This window comes from Eleginops maclovinus, chromosome 8, assembly GCF_036324505.1.
Source record: "Eleginops maclovinus isolate JMC-PN-2008 ecotype Puerto Natales chromosome 8, JC_Emac_rtc_rv5, whole genome shotgun sequence".
NCBI classification, from domain to species: domain Eukaryota; kingdom Metazoa; phylum Chordata; class Actinopteri; order Perciformes; family Eleginopidae; genus Eleginops; species Eleginops maclovinus.
In genome coordinates this window covers 16,560,625-16,585,581 of record NC_086356.1, presented here as the reverse complement: position 1 = coordinate 16,585,581, position 24,957 = coordinate 16,560,625, and the positions used below count along the sequence as shown (strand labels likewise).

General features: G+C 39.8%; 1 protein-coding gene across 3 annotated transcripts in view; it reads right to left on the bottom strand.

Moving 5' to 3' along the window:
* Positions 1-24,607, bottom strand: part of LOC134868824 (tenascin-like) — a 41,663-nt gene extending 17,056 nt beyond the window's left edge. For 2 of the 3 annotated variants that reach the window (XM_063890137.1, XM_063890138.1), the window contains exons 1-6: positions 11,045-11,333; positions 4,864-5,411; positions 2,931-4,244; positions 2,339-2,602; positions 2,135-2,250; positions 945-1,098 (exon numbers count right to left, since the gene is read on the bottom strand). In XM_063890137.1, coding sequence (XP_063746207.1) covers positions 945-1,098; positions 2,135-2,250; positions 2,339-2,602; positions 2,931-4,244; positions 4,864-5,326 — 2,311 coding nt within the window. In that variant the 5' untranslated portion in view covers positions 5,327-5,411; positions 11,045-11,333. Of the gene's footprint in view, positions 1-944; positions 1,099-2,134; positions 2,251-2,338; positions 2,603-2,930; positions 4,245-4,863; positions 5,412-11,044; positions 11,334-24,405 lie in introns of those variants that run through there. The other variant, XM_063890136.1, reaches the window with a different exon arrangement.
* Between the last annotated feature and the right edge of the window lie 350 nt (positions 24,608-24,957).

The window sequence follows — 24,957 nt, the reverse complement described above, 5'->3', positions numbered from 1 at the left end:
TTAATCAGTCTCTGTAGGAAGGTTTTAACTGCCAATAGTCAAATTCAAAAACAATCAAGCCAATATCTCTTACATTGTTGTGAGATCAAGATCAAACACAAACATTAGCACTCCTGGCGTGGTATCTTTGAGCCTTAAAAATAAAAGAGCTCTCATAAGCCTGAACTTGGTTTTTTCACAAGATGAATCAATAACTTGGATCCACCTGGGAAAAGGCTTTTATGAAATATAATGTGCTTCCTTTTCAGTCTGGCTTTATGTTTACTGCCTGACAAATCTCCTGTGCTTACATGTGGGGGAGGCATCTTTACTCGGTGTCAAACGGACCAGTGGGGGTAAAAAGGGTATGAAAGGATTATTCATTTATGGGGGATGTGTCTAGTTTCAGCCAAGACAAATAAATGACATCACAAATGAAACGGCGTGATACCCAGAGGGTAAAAACACAACGGCATCTAAACTAAATGGCTTTTCCATGCACAATAAAAGTTGTTTGGCCTGGCATCGATTGCATAATCTAGGTGTTTCAAAACCTAATGTATGGAGTAACACAGCCATAAAAACTTATCCAAGAAGAAAAAAATTGCTAGGAGCAAATTTAGTGAAAGTGAAAAATCATGTGAGGCTGACATTCAACGTGTCCGAGTTATTACTCTTAAGCTGGAATCTGTGTGATGGACGCAGGGAGAGCCAGAAGGGATTTCCTGTTATTACTCTTCTTTTCATTATGGAATTTGCCTCTTTGACATTAATGTATTTTTTTAGCTCTGTGCTCGAGGAAAGGGAAGGTTTTTATTGTACCAAATTGCTAAAAGCTGCAATAGGGAGCAGGAGAATGACATAATTATGCCATCTGAACTTTTTATTAGGTAGAAACTGGATCATTTTGAACATCTAATCTCACCTCTTCACTCTTAATAATACAAAAATAGCTAAAGACTCACTGGTCGTGACTTTTTCTGATGTTTGGGGTCCTCTGGTGTTGTTCTTGATGATGTTAACAGAGACTTCATACTCCTGTCCTGGACCAAGTCCTGTCTGGATAAACTGGTTTTGGTCAGGTGGAAGGGTGCTCACTGTTTTCCCATTTTCTTCTTTCTGCAAGGAAACATAATGAACATATGAATGAGAAATATCCGGTAGAGGATGAGAACAGAGATTACTGGAGGGAAAAATGGTTAACATGAACTAAATGGAGTAGCCTGAACAAATTTATAAAGTCCAGTTTACATCCAGCTGGTCACTATCTAGATCCATGGCATTTTTTGTTTGGAAAATGCTTACTAGCTTTTATGCTGGCAGTTCAAATTTAGTGTTAAGTTAGGAATGCGGTTTGGATCCTTTTGTCTCACTCCAGCAGATGCTGAGTAATGGTAGAGAAGACATTACTTTCTGTGCAAGTTGAATTCAAGGTGTATTCTTCAGCACTGAGAATTATTCATTTTTATGTTTTTAACATTTAAGTTGAAACAGTCAGATTAATTAGTTTTGTTAAAGTTTGGATTGAGTTATTATTATTGTGTATGTTTATATCAGCTTTTTCCAGAAGAAATCGACCTGGGGTAATGTTTATTCAGCTAAATCTTAAGAGGCCACACTACCAGTTCTTGCGACTCGTCTTTAAAGTTCCTGATTTTAATACCATGTAAGAAATCAGATAGAGAGCATTAAAAAAACAAAGATGCATGCAAAGCACTGAAGACACATCTATGCATAACCCATCAACATGCTGCTCAGGAATGTGAGAGTCCAGCAGCTGGTTGTGTAGTAATCTACATCCCAAAGCCTATTATCAAAGTAAACATGGTCAGGAGAAGACATTCATATATAAAAATAGGTTAATACTCTGCAGCAGCTGCAAAATGTGAAAAAGCTTCCGCTGCTTGGAATCGCAGCCAGTAATTCTTCGAGAAGAAGTTACTGGCTGCGATTCCAAGCAGCGGATTTACCCAGAGTTCTATGACATCCGGCCTTGCCCTCACTGTGGTTTTTCCCATATGTCAAAGCAATTTTAGCACCGAAATAAATCCATGTTTTGCTGAGACTTCCAATAAGCTTGAGAAGCTTTATTACATTTTCCCCTGTCACTTAATAAAATCCGGTGCAAGCCTTTAAAGGAGATAGGCAGACTGACCGTATTGCGGAAATAGATCTCCCAACCATCAAAGGAGATGTCCACCTGGTCCCACATCACCTCCACAGAGCTCTCTCTCACCGATTTGAAGATTAAACCCTCTGGCTTTGGAAGCGCTGCACGGATGGAAAAAATACATTATTTACTGATTATTGGTAGCTAAGATATATGTTCTTTTTTTTCATACAATAAACTAGCTTGTACCTGTGGCCACCCTCGCACTGACGGGGACGCTCTTCTTGTTGCTTAGAACAGCGTAGACACTGATCAGATACTCGATGCCAGGCTCAAGCTCTTTGACGGTGGCAGTAGTTTTGTCTCCTGGCACAGTGAACTCCTGTTGAAGACCGCCAGGTTTGGTGGGCACGTACGTCACAAGGTACTCTGTCACCAGCATCTCGTTTTCCCAGTTCAGGTCCACCGTTTCAGGGGTGACCTCGCCTACAGTAAGGTCCTTCGGAGGAGACACTGGAAAAAAAACACCAAAGGATAGGGTGTGTTTTCTTTGACAGTTTCTCACGCCCTCAATCCACAAACCAGAGCTAATTCAAACACCAGCTGTGGTGTCAAGAACTGCCAAAGACAGTGAACAAATGCAGACAATGACTATGAAAACTATTTTATTTTCACTGAAAAAGTTTATATCAAGATAAGTGATGAGGGAAATTGGAAAATGGGAGGAAATGACTTCACTCTGGATTTGATTTTATAGTACAATTAGTTAACACATGGAAACGTTCAGGATTTATGGATTGTCAAATATTTTTTGGTGTGTAAACTGAACATAGCTTCTTACCTTCTGAGCAGTCTTCTCCGATGTATCCCTCATCACAGACGCACTGACCGTTCTCACAGCGACCTTTGTCCTGGCAGTTGTTGGGGCAGCTAAGGTCCGCGCAGCTTTCCCCTTCATATCCAGCCTCACACGTGCACTTTCCATTGATACAGCGTCCCCTGTTGTTGCAGTCTCCTGGGCAGGCTTGCACAGAGCAGTCGTCTCCAGAGTAGCCTTCCTGACAGATGCACTTGCCGTCGACGCAGTAACCCCGGGCCAGGCAGTCGTTGGGACAAGCTTTCTGACCGCAGTCCTCCCCACTGAAGCCTTCGTCACAAACACATTGCCCATCGATGCAGCCGCCACGGTTCTGGCAATTGTTAGGGCAGCTAAGCTCAGCACAGTCCTCACCAGTGAAGCCTGAATGACACACACAACGTCCCTTGATACACTCTCCGCGGCCGTAGCAGTTTGAGGGGCAGGTCCTGATGCTGCAGTCCTCACCAACGAAGCCCTCCTCGCACACACACTGGCCGTTCACACAGCGTCCCCTGTGCTGGCAGTCGTTTGGACAGGAGAGCTCTGAGCAATCATCTCCCTGGAAACCAACATCGCAGTCACATTGCCCGTTTATGCACTGGCCTCTGTTGTTACAGTTGTTGAGGCACGCTAACTGGCTGCAGTCTGCGCCTTGATAGCCCACGTCGCAGATACACAACCCGTTGAAGCACGTACCTCTGTCATTACACTCGTTGAGGCATATAACCCGAGAGCAGTCCTCTCCGTTGAAGCCGGCAGCGCACACGCATTTGCCATCTACGCAGTAACCATTACCGTGGCAGTTGTTGGGACAGGTACGCTCTCCACAGTCCTCACCGGCGTACCCCTCTACGCAGTAGCAGGTGCCATTCACGCAGCTTCCACGGTCATAGCAGTCTTTGGGGCAGATGAGTTCAGAGCAGTCAGGGCCATACCAGGGTTCATCACAAACGCAGTCTCCGTCTTCACAGCGGCCGCGGCTGCGGCAGTTGTTGAGGCACTTGGTTTGAGAGCAGTCTTCGCCAGAATAACCATAGGAGCAGATGCATTCACCACCCACACACTGGCCGTATGTACCGCAATCCAGAGGGCAGTCGTCAAGTGTGCAATCCTTTCTGGTGAAGCCCTTGAAGCACACACACTTTCCATCAACGCAGCGGCCCCGGTCCTGGCAGTTATTAGAGCATTCGGGTTCAGAGCAATTGGGTGGTTTCCAGCCCGGCTCGCATATACAGCCACAGCTTTCAGTGCTGTAGTTCCCATGACCACTGCAGTAGGGTTTGGTTCCCAACTTACCTTGATAAGCAAGTAGAAAGATTTTAACAATCTGAAAGTTCTTTGTATTGTATTAGATTTTAGGGGTTAAAGAGTTTCTTTCAATGAAGCAATAGCTTTAATTAACTTTCGTGAGAGTTAGCAAGTATCAAGAATTTGAATGGCACTTTTATATATGTACTGCTTTTGATTAATTAAAACATTTAAAAAAAGAAAGCAGTTCAAAGGCTGCAGGATTACTTCTTTGACTCTGGCTGTTTCCCTTATTTCCAGTGATTATGCTAAGTTATGCTAATCAGTAGCTGGCTCTAGCTGAGAGTGGCATCCAACTTTTCTCTAACTAAGAAACTGAATAAGAATAATAAACCAATCCTTTAGGATTGCATTAGTTAGAAAGGTTCCAAAGCTTATTTTAGCAAATATTAGGGAAGAAGACGTCATTAACTCATAGTCAGCATGGAAGTATCACACTCCCACACTGAACTCTAAGGAATTCTTCAACAGATGAACTGAACAGATGTGCCATTTGTTTTCTTACTTTAGCACTTCACAAAGACATTTTTGAGAAACAAAGGATCATTTTACTGTACTGGCTACAATCTACAAACCACACAAAGCATGAAAGACAAATGACTCCTACCTGTGACCTGCGAACTGCCACACTGATCTCTGAGTGTTGAAACCTCTCCCTCAAGCATTTCCAGTCGGTTTAAGAGTTCTTTCAGGCCGGGCATGTCTTCAGAACAGCCGCAGGCCCGGCGTGGTATGTTGATGCGGTGGGTGAAGACGATCTGGTTCTCCCCATTGACTGTGTGCTCAGTCCCTGGATGGCCTGAAACGACTGCTTCATTTTTAGGATGGAGCGCCGTACTCTCTGGAGCGTCCAGATCCACCGAGCAGAGGGAACTGGCAGGAACATTGATGTTATAGACGTGATTAAAAACTACAGGATGGTCCGCACTGGGGAGCGTGATGTTATGTCCTTTTTTAGGGGATTCCAGAGTCTGTCGTCGATGCCGGAGGATGTTATTCACAAGCCCGGCATATGATAAGCTGAGCAAAGCAGTCAGGAGGAGGCAGCCCAGAACGCCTCGTGTACCCATGCTAGAAGATGTGGGACGTGGATTTATTGAACAAATATCCGATTAAACTCTGACTAAAGGCCAATCCTCATTTAAGATGAAAGTTCTGGAAAACAGAAAGAAAGTATTTCATTACAGATGCATTTTTATTGCGATGTAGAGCTACAACAATCAAACAATTACTCAACTCATCGATTGAAGTTTTTTTATTAACTTAATATTGTGTCTCTTAACAGAATATAAAGCAGAAAACCCTTTTCTCAGACTTTCCGATAATCTAGGCTTTATTTTTATTGTGAATAACTGGAACAATTTGCATCTTCCTAATATAACAAGGAAAACAAAGGTCTCTGGTTGAAATGCTCTCAACTTACTGACTGATATACAACTGCCTTAAGTAAATAAATGCATGAGGTCACAAGCCAAAAACCCATGTTTCACCTTCACAAGTACAACTTTTACAGAATAATAAGTAGTCAATTCGGTCACTGTTTAATGAATTCCAATGGGGATACTCAAACATGCATTTGACCCATCCTGACAGAGAAGATATTTCACAACAAGATTAAAGTAGAATAATTCTTATTGCCAGGTTCTTGCCAATACACAGTCATAGTTTTAAGCCCAGTGGTTTAGTAAACAGCAATCCTTTGGTGTGAAACAACTCACACAAACATGAGAAGGGTCTGAGAATTTACCTGCAATGCACTTTGCTAAACAATGGGTTACTATGAAGTGTTTCCCCCACTGTTTTTGAGATTTAACTACATCTTTATAAAAACTCCACTTCAACGATGCAACAAACATAAAAACATGTTCACTGGAAAAGCAGAGTTCAGTCAGAAGTTCCAGAATCCCTTAACACTAGTTAAACCAACTCCAGGCTAGTCTGTGGACCACACAGGCAAGTCTGATTATTATTTACAGTTTGTGCAACATAAATAACTGAGTCACTGCACTCAGCATAATATGATAAGCTACTGTGGGTAAAGGAGTCTAAACATAAAGATAAGTTATATCATCTTTGTTTGATTTTGCTATGTTAAACAAAGACAATGCTGCTTTGCAAATCCTCTTTACATTTGCAGAAGTTCTGCAGCAGACACAGCCCATACTCCATGTGTTCACACTTCCACACTTCTGTTTCGTAGATTATCCAAAGGAAATAGTGTGTTTGCAACGCAAAGGAATTGACAGTTGTTCCGGCACACCAATTCTTTTCACAAAGCACATTCTCAGCTGTTTAGCATATATAACAAAATAAGCTGCATACGTCCCATGCACAGATCTCCTTCTCGCCCACGATGACTTCATCAGCTGGACACCAAGAACACTATCATTTGTGGGAGGCTAAACTAGAACTAATGACTGGCTTCTTGCTCAGCGTGGGAACGCTTCTTTGTATTACTGAGTTTCTAAAAGGCCTGAGTAAGCATACTGAAAATCAATAGAAAGCCCCAGTGTCATAATGTGTCCGTGCACTCGACCCTTCCTCACAGGATGTAAGACCTCAGGTTCATGTCTCTTGCTATGTCTGGGAAGCTGCAAACTATACCTCTATAAATCGGGTATCATCTCTGTAAGTGATGCACGATTTTGTCCAGATTTTGTGACTGGTGGTTGACAGAAGTATGCACATGCTAACAAATTATTTCCTGAAGGGGATTGTGATGGCTATGAAAGGACAGGTGGAGCCCCAGGATTTAGGTTCCCATGAAGACTTTTGGAAACTATTTATTGAGACAATGCTGAACCTTAGCTTTCAGGGGATAAAAGCAGATGTTCAACACGATTCAGCTTCAGTGCATCTCAATGTAACCATGACTGCATCTTTTCCTTACTACTTGGTTATTTAAACAAAGATCATATTTCATACTCAAGATACACGTTCAAAACAGGTCATGGCATTCACACATGATAAAGGAACTTCATCAAATCCAAAAACACACAAGGAAGTCAACGAGATACAAAAAAGCCTACGTGAAACGAGATTTGAAACAGGAAGAGAAGTAATGAAAAAAGTACAACCATAATTGATAAAAACATGAAGAAGCAATATATTAAGTTGTAACAAGAAGAGAGATAAGACAGTGTTTTTCCTAGAACTAAACATGCTTAATCAATCAGCAATTCTTTCAGATTTAGACACATCTGTACTATTTACAAGGTAAAAAGATTAAAGAAAACTGACCAACTAGCCGCTGTACAGATTCTCACCGCTTTCAAAAATCAAACCCATACCTTGATCCTATGTCTACCTTTGAACAGAAACCTCAGGATTGTAAATATCCTCTATATCATAACTTCAGTAGACTTCTGAGTGAAAAATTAGTCTCTAGTCTGTTTTTAGGATTAAAGACAGAAAGGTTTGGGATAATGCGCAGGCTGAGTCTGCCTCTGTATTCTTCTTTGGTCAAAAATATGAAAAGTTATAAACAGGTTGTGATGCATTTTCAGTTTGGAATTATCAAAATTTATATTTGGGAAGAAACACTAAAACAGATGAAGCAGCAGGAAATACCAGAGCAAAATGTCACAAGCTGTGGGCAAATGACGTGCAGTCGTTGAACACAGCAGTTTTATGCAGATCAGGAGTTCCATGACATCTGAATGAGGTCATTTCCATTTTGGTTTGCTTTCATTGGGTTATTTTTGACATGCAGCTCGATGCATTACCGGAGTCAAACAACACACATTTTCCATTACCCTCAGAGCCTTTAAACCCCTAATCAACACTCTTTCCTTTCCTTCTCTTCTCGACCTTTGACCTGACCTTTTGTTCGCCTCTCCAGCATCGTTGCATGCCTTCACCACCTAAGACACAGATATAAAACCGAGCTTGAGTTTCACAAGGTCTCGCACATCTGGTGAGTGCTAGTATAAAAGCATGTTATGGCTGGTGTTGTAAATCTAAAAACTAGGGCTGTCAATATGTTTTGCACCTCCCTCTAGAAGACTTTACAGAAAGAATCCCTTTAGTTCCTCAGTAGTTTTTTACAGCTGAAGATGTTGTAAAGTATTGCAAATATTTATTTATACAAGAATGACTCGATATTGAGAGCTTACAGTAAAAAGCCAAGAATACATTGACCAGGGGTTGACCAAGGACATGTGACTTCTGGATATGGGAAGACAATTTGGATAAAAAAATTGAAATAAATTTAAACTCTTCACTAAGCTATAATCCAGAAGTGCTGTAGCTTTAGTATCCTTCCCCCATGCTGGCAGCATGATGGGAACTTTCCCGCGTGGAAAAGTGAAACCGGGAATCTTGGCCCTGGTCTCACGACATCTGTTTCTCTCAGTCAAAGAAAATAAAAGGGCACTGAGTTACTTGTGCTGTTTCCACACTCAAACTGAAAGTGCCACTGCATGTATAATTTGTCGTCTTTGATCATCTCTATCCGTGCAATCATCCAGTTAAGGGCGTATTTTAGTCTTTATTTCAGATCAATTAGAGCAACCCAAGTGCAGCATGTCTGGACACACTCACTGGAATCATTAGCGGCTGATACAGGAGTGTCACCATCATGAATATGCTTTTTTGCCCATCTATGATAATTTACTGTTTATTTTTTTTGGTAAAGTCTGATTCTCATAGCATCTGGAACAGCTGTAAATCATCTTAAGAAAACGTTAATTGGACGAGTTAGTGCAGCCGATAGAACAATAACAGAAGTGGCCACACCTCATTAGCAGAATGCACATTTCCCCAATGCTGCAGATATCCTGAAGCTGTTCTTTAACACCAATAAACCTGAGCTTTATGTGTTCCCATGTGAGCCTGCTGAACAGGGTGCAGACTTCAGTTTCCATTTGCAATTATGGAGTCTCCTCTCAATCAACGAGAAAAAGCTTTAACATTTGTAATAGGAGACTCATTTTTCTTCCTTTCATGAGTAGTAATGATTAACAGATCAATAGGAACTATGAATGTTTAGGCAAAAATCCAACATTTCTACTGGCTCCAGCGTCTCTCTGTGATCATTGAATGCTTTCTCTGTCATTTCTTTTAGGCGACACAATATCTTTGGGTAATGAAGGTGCCCTGTATGTTTTCTGGTAAACATACAGTGAATATTCAGTGTTAATAACTTAAGAGGCTTTGGTGTATCCTTTAGTTTAGTTGCTTCATCATTAAATATTTGCAAGGTACTATTAGTCCCAGAATTATTTACATCCTTGTTGACTTGCTTGTTTTTCGCATCTATTGATGAGTGCTACAGTATGTCACTATTGGTTGGACTATCTCAATAAAAGAGGTCCCTCTCAAAGGGAAACCACTACTGAAGGTCTAAATCCCCACAGAGAACTGTTAATCTGTTTTACTTTTAAATATTCAATATTAAACAAATGTCTTCAGCCGCAGTCTATAGCTGTAATGCTAAAGAAAACCAAATGTTTGGCAGCTCTAGTGTTTGTTGTTTGTGAATGATCACAAACAACAAAGTCATGATGAGAAATATGAAGATAACCTAAGAGAATTCGCACTGATATTAATTACTCATCTGTGCACATCCTCCCGCCCTAACCAACACACCTTTAGATTTACAATTTAAAGGCCTAACACTGAAAAAGATCAGCCCAGATATGTAATAACTTACCTACATTTAAAAATTCTGTTGTGTACAATACTGTCAACAATTATTCAATATTCCAGTTTCTCTGAGTTAGTAAAAAGGGAGACATGAATTATTTGCCTCACCTCGCTCTCAGTGTCACACACCTTTGATGCTTAACTGTCCCTGGAATTGGTAACACCTGAAAAATCTACACATTTCTACTTAAAAGGCAAAGGCCTGAGATGCTGAGTTATGATGAACCCCTGGCTCATTGTGCAGAGGTCAAACAGAGGGGAAACTGTGTAGGACGAGCCCTGGGGGAGCAGCAGCTCCTAAACCAGCTGTCCCTGACAGAGGTTTGTTTCACGCTGACACCTTCCTCACTGCTGCACAGGCACCTAGCAGTAAAGCTGGAAACCATCTCGGATTGAAAAGCTATCAATGGGACGAGCATTTATACACGCGCTGTGGGATAAAACAAAAAGCTCAGGGGAACTAAATGATTATAATCTTCCTCGGCTGAAATACTCACGAGTGAAAACCACCATAAACCAGACTTGGATTTCAATTAAGCAGCGTTTGGACTGAATGGATGAAGTACTTTTTTTGTCCTTGCCCACGTTTGCAAATCCTGCCAACCGTTTTTCCCTTTAATTTAATCTCCAGGATGGAAAAATGACACACAATGAAAACTAAATTGCATTGCAGAAGGTAAGGTGATGAATCATCAGGCTGCAAAACCTACCCAGACAAAGGGATACTCACACACAAACACACACAGATGGACCTTGTTTTATTTTTAGTTTTTTAGATATATGATCTATAACCTCACAAAAACTTGACAGGATCATTTTGGCATGAAGCGTGCTGGCTGCTGGCCCTTTCCTACTAAGACGATCAAAGCTTCCACATGTACTCCCTCAGCAGTCACTCATCATTTTTGATCCTGCTCTGGCTGCTGTGCATGTCCGACCGGGGAAGAAGTTGCAGTATACACCAAGAATGTCCTACCGCTAAGCTATAATCGAAGCCTTCTGGTGTTGAAGTAACCTGTGCTCGACTGAAATGTAAATGCTAAAAAAAAAGGTACTATTTTATACATTTTTTAAAGGGAATTCATCTCAGAGAAGCAAAGAAAAGTCAGTCACATGAAATACAAATTAAAGTATCTTCTTACCTGTGTTTCTGCAATCTTCTTGACCCACGCCTGTGCAGGTAAGATGAGGCACACCTCAGGGTCGTCACAAATGCATTGGAGCCAAGATATATGATGCTTTGCTCTGTTGTGTCACTGCTCCGTCTTGCAGCGTCTCCGGCAAGGTGGCAGCTCTGTCAGTCAATCCTCCCTCAGCTTCCTTATCTTCTTCACAGCTCACACTGGAGCTCTTCACTGAAAGAGAGAGAGAGGGAGTGAAAATAACAGAGAGGGAGAGGGGGAGAGAGTGGGAGTAAGTGTCTTTTAAAGTGTGAGGAGTAGTTTGGGTCAGACCCCCGTTGCTTAAACACCAACCCTTAAATAGCCGTCATTTTCCCTCCCTCCCTCCCTCCCTCCCTCCCTCCCTCCCTCCCTCCCTCTGCTGAGACTAATGGATGCAGAGCCGGGCTGCTGCTTTTAAATGAGATGCCAGTGTTACTGGGAATCATGACAGAGCAGTCAGTCTCTTGTGGTTGTGCAGGAAAATTAGAGAGGAAAACCGGGAATGAGAGGAAAGTCAGAAGACAGAAAGTGGACAGACGATTTTCTTTCACCATATTAACTCTGCAATAATGATTTATGATGGTTTCCTGCACAAATAAATACTAATCTTTGTTCAAATGTACTCAAATATAATACATCTAAGGAAGTCCCTCTCCTCGATCATCCATCACCACTACCACTTATTTCCATACTTCATCAGTGTGAAACTTTCCCCAGCAGTCAGTGATTAATATACACAGCAGCTGAAACCACATTTTTATTATGCATGCAAGCACTCCTAATTAAATTAATCTGCGGTACACTCCCTGATTGAATAGTTCCAGTAATTATCCAGTGACGCTTTATTAAAAGTGACTACAAAGTGTAGAAGTGGATGTTAAACAGTGAAGCCCATCTCTTACTCCTTCAGTAAAGGTTTCATTGCTCAGACACACATCGCATACATTTACTGGTTTGTGAACCAGACATCTTGGATTAAATTGAAGGCAAGCTGTAAGAGAGTATGTGGTTTCAGTTGTGGCCAATCCTGAGAGTCAACCTGCAGGACGACTTGAAGCTCAGCAGGGGAAAACGACAACATGTCACCATACGGACGCAGTGGCCAGGCAGTTTAATCTTAATATGATTAGATAAGGATGAGGTTTAAATCTTTAAAGTGATTCTGTGGGACTGGTTTGGATGTTCAAGACATGGTGGTCCGTTGTTTGTTGTGAGCACAAGAGTAAAACCCCTGTAGATTGAGTAGAATAATTCTGATAAAGGCAATACATATTTATTTGTATTATCAATGAATGTGCTGAGGCTTTTGTTTGTTTATTACTCACACCTTAGAATATTTTTGGTTAAAAAATAACTTCAATGGTTAATCAACCAAAAAGTAATTCAACCTCCTGTCACCTTGTGGCTCACATAATCTCACATCTAATTGTTTGTCATTAAATGTAAAAAAAAAACCAAGCACTTAAAGTTAATATTACGATTTTCCCTAAACCAGAACTCCCAAATCAGCAAATCCCGAACATGTTTAGTTTACTTTTCAAATCACAAAGTCAAGAAGCAAAAAGGTCTTTTTAGGACCTCTCTGTGTGGAAAGTGCATCTAAGATTTGACTTTGGTATTATTAAAGGAAGAATAAATAAAGTCCAATCGGAAAGGTTGGTTTGGCTGTTTTTTTATGAACTCACAAGAAGGAGGAGCTTCAAACTTAAACAATACATCCTGACTAATCTAACGGCACAACAGCACTAAGCAGATTTGTCACATTTCATTGCAGGACGGTCGGGTCAGGTAAACAAAGCCACAAGATTCAAAGACAACAAGTGTCTGTTTTTCAAGATGTTGTGAAGCAAAACAGAAAAGTGATACATGTTAGAGACGGACTCCACGTATCTCAAAGAGAGAGGGTGCAATCATAAAATCTGTCACCATTCATCAAATTCCAATCTTCTACTCGGCTCAAGAAGACCCCAGGGATCTGGTCCGAAGGAGAGCCCTGAATAATGAGAATATGGTGTATGGAACCGAGTAAATCGGTCACACAGAAGCCACTTTTAATTCAAGACTTCACGTTTCACGTGTACTACACAACCCATGTGGCTCAGGCAAAAACAGAACACATTTGCACACTTTTGCTACTCCAGCTATATATAAACAGTATAAACAAAATGGCAGTTATGATTACAATAAGGCAAGACAATTAAGATAATTAGAACTAAAATTTTAGCTTTGCAGATGTTTACAGCGCCATAATAACCCAAAGAACGGTCAGGGGATCACCACACTTATGGACATTTATCCTTGTTTGTACCAAATGTCAAGCCAATCCATCCATAGTGGTCAAGACATTCTAACCAAGAAAACAAATGTGTACTTCATGGTGGTAGTAAAGAAAAGTCAAAGGATTCTTCCACTGAGCCACTCTAATCAAATTGTAGTGTCAATAAACTGTTTTTATCTAATTAAGTTTTCTCCTTTCAGGAAGTGGAAATAATTTTTGCATCCAAAGACCAAACATTCATTGGTAGTTTATAGCCACAGTCTTTCTTAGAAATTATAGCAAAGACATCCAATCCATACAGTTGCTCTGACTGCTACTTGGTCAGTTCTCTATAATCCTAACAGGCTGAACTGGCATAAAGAAAAACAAAGTGTCCCAGTCTGACCTTTGGACAGGGTTTTAATCATAGAGCTCAATATTTGATGGGTAGTTGAGGCTCCACTGTTCACCTAAAATAAACAATGAGGTCAGAAAAATATAGTTTTAATGATGGATAATAATTACCTAACCTTTACCTTTATATTGTTTTTTGTTTGTACAACACACTATGTTTTAATGTTACCAAAGGAAAATGTCCCGAAAATAAATTGCAACATGACTGCCAGGGAGTTTCCAAACATTGCGAAAAGACAACTACAATGAAAGAGTCATTTTTTTCATGTTGACATGGATTACTGTGGAATATTTACATGGAAACTTACTTGATGTTTAATTATGCTGCTCTACAATTACAGGGTGTGTTTTGCAAGATGCTCTAAGGTAGGAGGTAACTGCAGGCTACTGTTTGATCTTTTCTAGTTGAAGAGTACAACACTAACAGAAAGAGGAACAGTATTATATGGAGGTTAAACTGTGTTATCCCACATAAAGGAGGCCACCAAGAACTTGCATTCCCCTTGCATGGTTTATAGTAGAGCCCATGTGTAAAGATCAAAATCATATTGTGTTATATCTGTTTCTCCAAACTTTTATATTTGGGGATTTTTTTTCTAGCACGTCACCTGATTTATTATCAACAAGCGCTTAGTACTCATAAACACAGAAACACAACAAAAAGCACATTCTTTGAAGACCTCATTAGTTTTTAATAACCCACTATAACTCATGTGAACCAGTGGCACTTACAAGAAACTTGTGAAACTGTATCTGCCAACCGTTTGTGTCAGGATAAGAGCTGGTCGTCAAAAGCTGCCTGTTATGTAAGGTAAAGACATGTGACAGCAAGCTTTTGTTTAAAAGTTATTTAACTGAATACATTACTGTACACTGACCAAATAACTGTGATACAGACAAAGAAACGAAAGAAAGGCGGAGCGCAATGCATCCTCATATGTGGTGCTACATCGTCATCGGTCTGACTGAGTCAGTTAAAGGCCATGTGCAGACACTCAGCAGACCAGAGATGTCACAGCTCACACAAACATGAACTAATATGGCTCTGAAGGCATCACAAATCCCTCTCTGCTCCCTCCGGAGGATGCCAGCACATCTGCTGAGAGCTGCTGATTGCAGTCACAACTAAAAATGCAGCTTCCACCAAAGCATGGACGGCAAACTGTGCATGGAGATCCCTTTGTTGTCTCCGTGTGGTAGCTCTAATGAGCTTGTGCGCTTTACAGATTAGAGGATCTGCACTCCCAGGCATTCGTTTAAGGATTATAGTGACATTGGTGAATGATCTCTACTAAATGTGGCCCTTTGTTAACAGCTGTGTTTGGCAGGGTTGAGTTAGAGCCTTATCAACCACAGGAAGAGATATTGTTAATAAGATAAGTGATCAGTCATTCATCAGCTAATATCATAGAGATGAGAAGAATGCAGAGCTGCTTTCAGACACATAATATTTTTAGATGATACATGTTGCAGAATAATATGGGCACAGAAACAGTCACACACTTTTTTAAAGCTACCTGGTGATACTTTTTTTTTTAGTTTAAAGTAAGATGTAAGCTAGCACTTAAGCTTATCACTGCATCCTGGCTTTAGGGACAGCCTGTTTATATCTGCTGAAAATGACCAGGCATTAATCAATTACCAACACATCAGTGGTTGTTGCCAAGCGTGGCACTCAACGTTCAAATTACCTCAACTTGACCTGGATTGCGGCTGACCTTTCGATGGGCAACCAATCACATGTCAGCTGTGCTAAGCTGCGTAAGGCTTAACTAGCTGTTTTAACTGCAAGGCTCTCGAACCAATTTTGCGGTGAGCAAATTGCGTATTAGATGAATGAGGCTTAAGTGTCAAGTATGTATTAGTAGTTAGTTTATCGTGTATTTGGTCATGAACCCAGACATATTGAAAATTGACCTGATGATGGCACGAGATGACAAGTTAATGGATCACCAAGGTATTTAAATTCACCCTGAGGGGGAACTAGGCAAATGCCTCTACAAAAGTTCCAAGGCAATCCATCTAATGGTTATGGAGACATTTAGTTTTAGACCAAAGTAGTGGCAAATAAATTACTCTTAATTCATATTAGATAAGCAATTTCACGTAAACTTGTTAAGATAACCTTATCATTACTCATAATTGGAACTCCTCAGATTCAAAACACTGCCCAAACTTCCAAACTACAAAAGGAATGCATGTGTTGTGTTGAGTTCAACTAAATCCAATTTCTTAAGTTAATTGTCTTTTTCAGTTGGGAGAGAAATTATCGATGCTAATTAAAAACACACAAAGAAAGATAAAGACATGCATTGACTGCATTAGGAGAGTCCTTTGTCAGTGATGCATGCCCCGTTGAACTCAGTGTTGTAAAGTGAAGATGTAGAGGAGTTATTAACAACACAAAGAGCATCCTGAAATGAGGAGAGAAAATGTGGCGGTAGATATAATCTGCCGCAGTCAGAAGTTTAAATTAAATTCATTTCCTCTGACGGCATTTATCATTACCTAACAATAACTTTATAATCTTTAATGCATCCAATAAAAAAGTACAGAGTTGTATGGCTCCTCTTTGATGTGTTTTGCAGAAAATGGCATGTCTAGCTGATTCCAACAATACTGTTCTCACAATAACACTGAAGTGTGCCAACTCAACAAGACAGTGGAAACATTTCCCCCCCCAACAGATCTTCTTAGGCTTTCAAGCAATACACATTGTTCCAAAATACATCAGCAAAGTCCCGACAGACATCCAAATCCAGCCGAAAGCAGCTGTAAACGTGTTGACTGGGATATTGTACTGAAACTCATGCTAAGGCTCTGTTGGTGTTTACATCAATGCATTAGACCATAATCCCCTCTCGGGTGTTGATGACATTCATGCCAATCGCAATCCTGCTAAGGCTCTGTATAACATTTCTATGAAACAATTCAGCTTCTAACTTTTAAATAACAGACGGTTGAAGAAATATTTAAATATCTCTGATTGCAGTAAACAAGTTGTATTCAGTTGGCTTGAGACCCTTTAAAGCAACGCAATGATTGCCGTTGATGCAGGCTGTATTTTTCTGAGAGTTGTCAGCCAGAGAGCAGTAACAGTTTATCTTGAAGAGATAGCACTATAGATTGGAGAACGTTGTAGGTAGCAAAAATGTTTTAATCTTTTTCCAATAAAGATGAATCATCAAGGGGCTGTTGCTCAGGAGGTAGAGCGGCCGCCTGTCGGTCAATATTTAGAAGTGATCTTTGGCAAGATACCCAACCCTTAGCACAGGACGGACGTCTAGCACAGCCCTTACTCCTTAAATTGGTGTATATTTCTCATTTTTCATCAGTAAAAAATCCTTTATTAAAGGATATATACTTGCAAACTATTACATTTAATTTCCTACAACTTGCACAGTTGCAAAAACATATACTGTTTATATTTGTAGTCTCTAAAGCAGGGGTGTCCAACCTACGGCCAGGGGGCCAACTGCGGCCCGTTGTCCATTTTGAATCGGCCCTCAGCAAATTCAAAAAGTATAGTTGAATAAGGCCCCAACATAAAACTTGTGTTTTTCTTATATTGTACTTGTTAAATATATATGTAAACAGATATTACACAGTAGGATTCACGTGTTAATGAACCCACTTTTCAAATAAATTCATAAAATCATAAAGTTAATAACATGTTCTAACAAATCTTAGTTGTTAAAAAAAATCCCAATAACCTATTTATATACCAAGCTCGAAGTAACACCTTCATATTTCCTCTTATGATAGGCAATCAGGTCCTTCTGTTTCAGGAGTGAGCTGCCAACACTTTGTGTAAATAAATGAAACCAATAGAGAGCTGTGATGGTTGGTTTTCTTAAAGCATATTCAAGTATTCAGCATAATTTACCTACTTTTGATTTATTTTGCTAACTTATAACTGAACTTATGAGGCAATATACCTCACTTCTAGTGAGGGGCCCAGCCCTTCACATGTTTTACTGTATGTGGCCCTCAGTGAAAAAAGTGTGGACACCCCTGCTCTAAAGCACAGTTTTAACATTAATATGACGTTTGTTATGTTTAAGCTCTTAAAGTCCTTGGTTAAGAAGGGAAAATATTCAAGGACTGCATGTATCACTATCTGGTGTTTTTTAAATGCAAAGTAACATCAGTATCAGCCTCCAAAATTCAGTATTGAACAGTCTACAAAACATCTTTGCATTTTAAAATAATAAAAAACTTTGTTTGTTCAACAGAAGTTGTTGACTACTCTTAACTGATCTCTGCACTGTTAATTATAGCTTCTTTTGGAAGCTAAATATTTTGAATCAGAACACAGTTATCGTCTCTCCAAAAGCTATGCCACACAGCTGAAAATGCTTCTTGATAAGTTATAATAGGGCACTCTGCTGAGCTGCAAGGACTCCCCGGTTTCCAGGCCTGCCTCATTCCATTCAGCTGACATTTCACCGCGGTGGCAGATGGCCGCTGTTCACACAGGCGACTCAGTCTGGCCTTAGTTAGCAGCTACTCAGCGCTTTCATGCACACAGCTGCAGGAACTCTGTGGTCTCCCCTTGGACACAACATATGGAAAATGTGTAGGAGCATGAAGTGATCGTTCTCACTCCTGCTGTGACACTGTGAGGTCCGTAGTTTTTCATCCGTTTGAGGAATAGGCTAATAAAAGTCTCTGTGTTCTATAAAAGATATTGTAAATGATTTTTTAAAAGTTATTATGATATCCTTTCCTTATATCAGGGTAATTTCACAGAAAAACTGTATTTTTTATTTTAATATTTTGGTACAACTGTTACTATGACTATAGATATACAGATATAACAGACTAAGAAATGTATCATATTCAACTGGGAACAGAGGGAGGTAAATTATTTATCTGATGTGGGAGAATTACTCAATGCTGACCTGCATCGAGGACATAAAGTGCACACCTAGTTTAAAATAAAAACATGATGTAGATAGATACAGTATATTTCAAACTGTCAGGGCACATTGAGGCAGCACAGCCCACAGTTTCACTGCAGATGACAGGAAGAACAGAGGTGTCTGCAAGTGATCATTATCATTGAGGGATCCTTTCATGTCTGATAAAAGCAGGTTGAGGATACATAAATGAGATGTTCCGTCGGATGAGATGCATGAAATGTGGCTCATCTGTGGGATTAACAATGGAAACCCAACATGTGTACAATGTGGCTAACATTACATGGAGATGATGTTTTGCAGTGGAAGTCCATCTGCAGGAAAGCCGTCAACTTCACTTCACACATCATCTGCACCGCCAACCAACACCATATCACACACACACACACACACACACACACACACACACACACACACACACACACACACACACACACACACACACACACACACACACACACACACACACACACACACACACACACACACACACACACACACAAATCTATTATACAAATATGCACACTGAAGTCACCAAAAATTAAACTTGTCTAATTATTTATGACAACTTGGCTTCAGTGATTCTTAAGCTACACTGAGCAGGTCTGACGTCTACACAGTCATTTTGTACAGGTGGAGACTGAATACTTCATAGCAGCAGTTCTTTTGAAATGAAACAGAGTGTCGATTTAGTTATTTTATTTGAATCGTGTTCATTCTGGACACATGACATTTATTGTAATTCACTTCGTTTGTTTCAGTATATTTGGTCAAATTTGAGTTAAAATCCTCTCTTCTAAACTGTCCTTGTTTTCCCTGATAAAAGTGTTGTTTTTCCCTTACTCTTTATAGAAATGTTGCATACTGGGGCAATAATCAGTCAACTTTATACATTGATTAAAGCAGGCCCCCTGCTTTAAAAGTTGCTTAATGGCACCTAAATCCGAAGAGGCTTAAATGCAGAGTAATAAAGTTACCCGGCTCTTCCGCTGATTTTCCGCATCTATTGGCCTATTAAGTTAGCGCTTTGGGCTCATTCACATGAACAGAAGCACATAAATAACTTTACGTGTTCGAACTGAAGTGGATTTACCTAAAAAAAATATCTGCTGATTTCCAGATGCCTCTTTCCCGAGGTGTGCCAAAAGGAAAAAGTATTTTTATGGCTATCGGCATCACTAAATGAGACCCAGAAGTTGTAATTTATCGGTTTAGCCGATACAAAAGTGGACTTGAGCATCCACGCGTCACTAAAGTACATCATTGCTGCAGCAAAGACTGAATTATATCAATGCATCAGCTCATAAACTTCTTACAGGATCTTAGACTAAAGGGTACCACAGAGGAGGCTGCAGTCTAAATAAGCCACTTTTCGATTCTACAAACAACTCTGAGCACTTTGCACACACAAAACATGCCAATATCACCCAATTATACAATAAGTTACACACTGTATCAGAGGCTGCCATGCAAGGCGCCAACTTGGCTTAGGGGAGCGCTTAGGGGTTCATTGTCTTGCTGAGGGACACTTCGACTCTCTATTCAGCGCTGTATACGCGTGAAAAGCCATGAACATTTTTTGCTTATGATTCTATTTGTATAAAATGTGGAAGGAAACAAGGTACAACTAAATATTTACCACATGAGGTCATACCATTTACAAAGTGTTGCAGTCAAACACAGAGAAAAAGAAAACAAGCTCCCCATCAGCAGAGCGTATCTCCATAACAACCTCATGCAAAGCGCTATCACAGTAACAAATGCACAATTTTTACCAAATGTTTATCGCTTCAATACAGCACAGTCAGCATCATTTGCAGGAAAGAATTGGTGAGGTCAACAGAAAATATTTCACAATATTTGGTCCTTATAAGTCATTCTGAATGTGGACACTAGACAAAAGAGCACAATGTTTCCATTTCAAACAGCATTAAGATGTCAAATTGTTTTGTTGGGAGAAGAGATCTTTCTCTTGAAGAGCTGTTTTTAATGTACTTAACACAAAATACCAAACAGACACCTTAAAATCATTTCCAGCAGACTGTGATTTACCATTATAGTGAGAAGAATGAGATGAGAAGATGAAGATGGATTTCCGTTGACAGGTCAGCTCAAACAGATAAGTCCAAGAGTTTATAAAGAAGCGGCTGCTCTGATCCAAACATTTTCTGATTCTGCACACACCCGGGAAGAGGAAAGTGATGTCATGCTTATCTGGTCATACACTACTGGATAAACATGTCGACGTTAAGAAAAGTGTGTTGTGTTGACAGGTCAGTTCAAACATAGGAGTCCAAGAGTTATCAAGAAGAGTCTGCACACAGAGTTGATGTCATGCTTATCTGAAAATGTTAGTTCAGATCAAACTACTGGATAAACATGTCTACGTTAAGTTAAACATCGCCAAGCCATGTGTCTATTATTGGACTTATTATTCAAAGACAAGAGGAATGTAATCCAAACTTTAAATAACCTTACATCCCTCTGCGGTCATCTATAACGATAAGCAAGTTAAAGAGTTTGAAAAGAGGTTCACATTTCTATTACATCAAAAAGTTAGCAGCTGTTCCTGCTGCTCATACTGGAAGTGCAGAGATCATTTTTTCAAACTATTCCAGTGTTAGAGATGAAGGTCAAACTACCAACATTTAACCAATGCTAATGAAGTTAATCCTTTTAGCAATGCTAGAAGGATGAAATAAAAGTGATAGCAGTGTTGGTTAGTCCAGACAGAAATGTCTTTACAGCTATTAAATGGAATTACATGAGATTGTGTTCATATGCTTATGATGCCCTGAGGACAAAGCCTACTAACTTTAGTTACTGCCATAACATTGGATGCGCCCAATGAAATGCACCTCGGGACAAATTACATAACTTTAGTGGATTTTCTAACTAGTGGTGCCAGTAGATTTCATTAGATGTCCAATACAACACCAAATACCTGCAAAACTTTCCCTGTTAACTATAGATCGTGAACATGCTAAAAGTTGTGTTAGCATGTTTACATTGCCTTTTTGAGAACAATAGCATTGTGCCATACGCATTCCACGTTGCACAGTCACTAGTATGGCCATAAACTCTTATTTTCTTTGGGCCAAGGAGCAAGGTAACACTTTGAAGGAAACCCACATGTTTTGTCTAAAGGAGATTGCTAAAGCCTCATATCATCTTCAGCTGAACTTTGACCTTACATTATAAGTAAAGAATCTCTTCACAAGAGCAATGACAGGAGGAATAACGACAGCAACCAAAAAGCCTTATAAAGTAAAGAAAAGATGTAAACCTATCCCTTGCGGTTTCAAAAACATTGATGTTCCAATGTCAACATTTCTCGGGGCCAAACCAAGCCTTGTTGCAAGGATGGAAATGCAGCGAACCACAAACAGTGGATATGCCATTGACTGTGGCAAGCACCAAACCACTGTGCCTGCTGAACACGAGTGAAGTTCTTCCAAATATGAAGTCACATGTTTATTGGTTTAAAATCCTGGGTGAAGCGATATGTACCTCGATTAAGAAGTTCTTGTTCACTTCAAAACTGTGCAAAACATGAAGTGTTGTTAACCACAACCAAGAAACCAAACATGTGTGATGTTTACTTTCTTTGACAAACTTCTTGTCACACTGTTCCCTGGACTACCTCACTCATGTATCACGCCAATCAACATTTTTGATCAATCTAAGACTCTAAAAGAGGCCACCTCAATAAATAACCATGTCCAATGCCAATGTTTTTGTTTAGATTGTCCCAATGTTTTTGATTGAGTATTGCCATTGAAATGCTTGACTGTTTTAATGATTCCATCTCTGGATTTAGGCAGCATGTATTTGTTTAAAGTCAGGGCAACCAAGAAAAGATATCTTAACTGAATCCCTACTAGTGTGAAAACATGCATAAAAGTATTGTATTATTTATGATGTTTGGAACCATTTGTCTCCAACCAAATGTTTTGGCTGACCATTTATTTTATGGTACTGAAAGCATTGGAAATACATTTGAAAAACTCAAAAGCTAACACATCCCACCACCTCCATAGTTTTCACTGTAGCTATTATCCCAATGAGAAATAATTCACAAGAAATTGGGGTTAAATATGTATTTTGGATAATATGGATAAAGTAATGCCTTACAAAGAGTTAGAGTAGAAAGATCTGCCACTATGCCGTGACAGAAACTATTTAATGGGAAAAGAAAATGAGAGCTTCCTGATTGGGTCAGTGAAGGATTTCTCCTCAAAGAAGTATAACTGGAAAAAGTGAAGAAGAGCAACTCCTAAAATATGTCCCACCTCATCATAAGCTCCTGCCCAAACCACCCAAAACAATCTGTTACCCTGACTGTACTGCTGCCATCAGATGTGGGTGACTGTGGGAGGTGAGACATTTCCATGGATGTTGCTCTTCATTTTCCCATGGATATCCTGCTAGAAAACTTGAACTTGGAAGATGCTCTGCTGAACATTTTGCATTTATTTCAAAAGGAGAAATGAGCTGTTAAAGCTTCAGCTGCCTCAGGGTTGGATTAAATGATACAGAGGTGGAAGTGACTTTATTGGCATTGTTGCCCCATAACTGTAATTGGTTACAAGAAGTGACCATTGACCTACATAAGATTAGTTCATTAAATAAGGACGTGTTTCTCTCGACTCTGAGAAACTGTTTGCACCATCTTCTGACACTACCTTAATAACAGTCCACAAGTCGTCGTTCTGTACAGGTGTCAACATTTCAACTGGCATATGTCCCTATGAGGATATTGAGATTTGAAACGGCTATACTTTAAGGGTTGCTTTTAGAATCAGGTTCGGTTCGCCTCAAACTCCCATGAGTCTCCAGGAGAACATGACTGCTGTCTGTAAAACCATGGTGAGGAAAACACAAACATCTCAAACAGTGAGAGTGATGGGGGGAGCGAGCGAGGGCCTCAACTGTGGACGTCGTCGCTCTAAACCAGATGTGCTGACAAGTCAGCCAGCTGCTGTTTTTAACAACTCCTAAACAAAAGTCAAAGTTTCATTACAGCTGTGGGCTACTTGTCCCTGTCATTTTATACTTTTAGATTCTTTAAAAAGTCTAATTGTTTTACTGGACATTGGAGAATGGATATTGGCTTTTTTCCTTACGTTTAAAAAAAAAATGTATACTGTAGATTAAATCATACATGTTAAAAGAAATGTTTACACTACTTTGAGAATATTATTCTGAAATACTCAGTTTCCCACTATCCAAAAGAAAACAGTTAATACTTGACTTTAATACAGAAAATATGTTGAAAAAAAGTTTGGTCCATTTTAGAATATACGATACAGTACTGGAATATGATGAGTGATCCAGCAACATGAAGGTATCAGTGATCACTGTTGCAGCTATAAGGACGTACTCATTTAACAGACTTTATATACTACTAAATGGCATCATTTAAAACAATACATCAAAATGTATAAGTTGATTCACATTTAGATAATCACTTTTGCTGTCAAACGTAGAGGGACAAAACTAAAAAAAGTACCATAAAATGGAAATCCATATTTACATTGAATTTTTAGGAACTTGTTCTTTACATAATATAATATTTGAGTAATACCTACCTAGTTAGACTGGGGATATCCATACACTTTTGCACACAGCAGTGACCGCATTTATTCTGCCAGATCAATGGCATTACTACACATGCTAAATTAGACCAAGGATTATGGTAAACACCCGAATAATACGCAAACAGCCAGTCAGTTCTTTGCACTTACAGTTTAAGACGTTTGTCCCATGTTAACTCCGATTCAACTGCAGCAGAGTAAAAACGTCCTGTAGATGAATCCTCCATCAACGAGGTGACCACAAAAAGCCCAAAACAAGTGTAGGGTTCAATCCAGAATCATCACTCATAATCCATAACAATGGAGCTTTCAGCCAGTACTAAAAACCCAAAAATAAAATACTGAAGTAAACAATACATCTATCTTCAGCAGAGCAAATGTGTAGCGTTTGTTGATGTAGCCAAACAGTAGCTGATATGTGCATGGGTCATCTGCCTCCCTGCAGGAAGTCTGTGAAAATAAAGGAGCCAAAATCAATACCGGTAATAAGCCATCAACTGAACAAAAGAGGTCAGTGCTTCCAGACAGAGAGGGATTAGAGCTGGCATGCTCGTCTGGGGTCCGAGCGCTGCTGTCCTGTACTTGGATGGAAGTTTTAGTTCAAAATGTGTCTACTCTTCTGTATAATCTTCTGTCTCCATGAGTTAACTGCAACTACTTTTAAAGGATATGGAATTCATTTCATTCATTTACTTTTTTTTT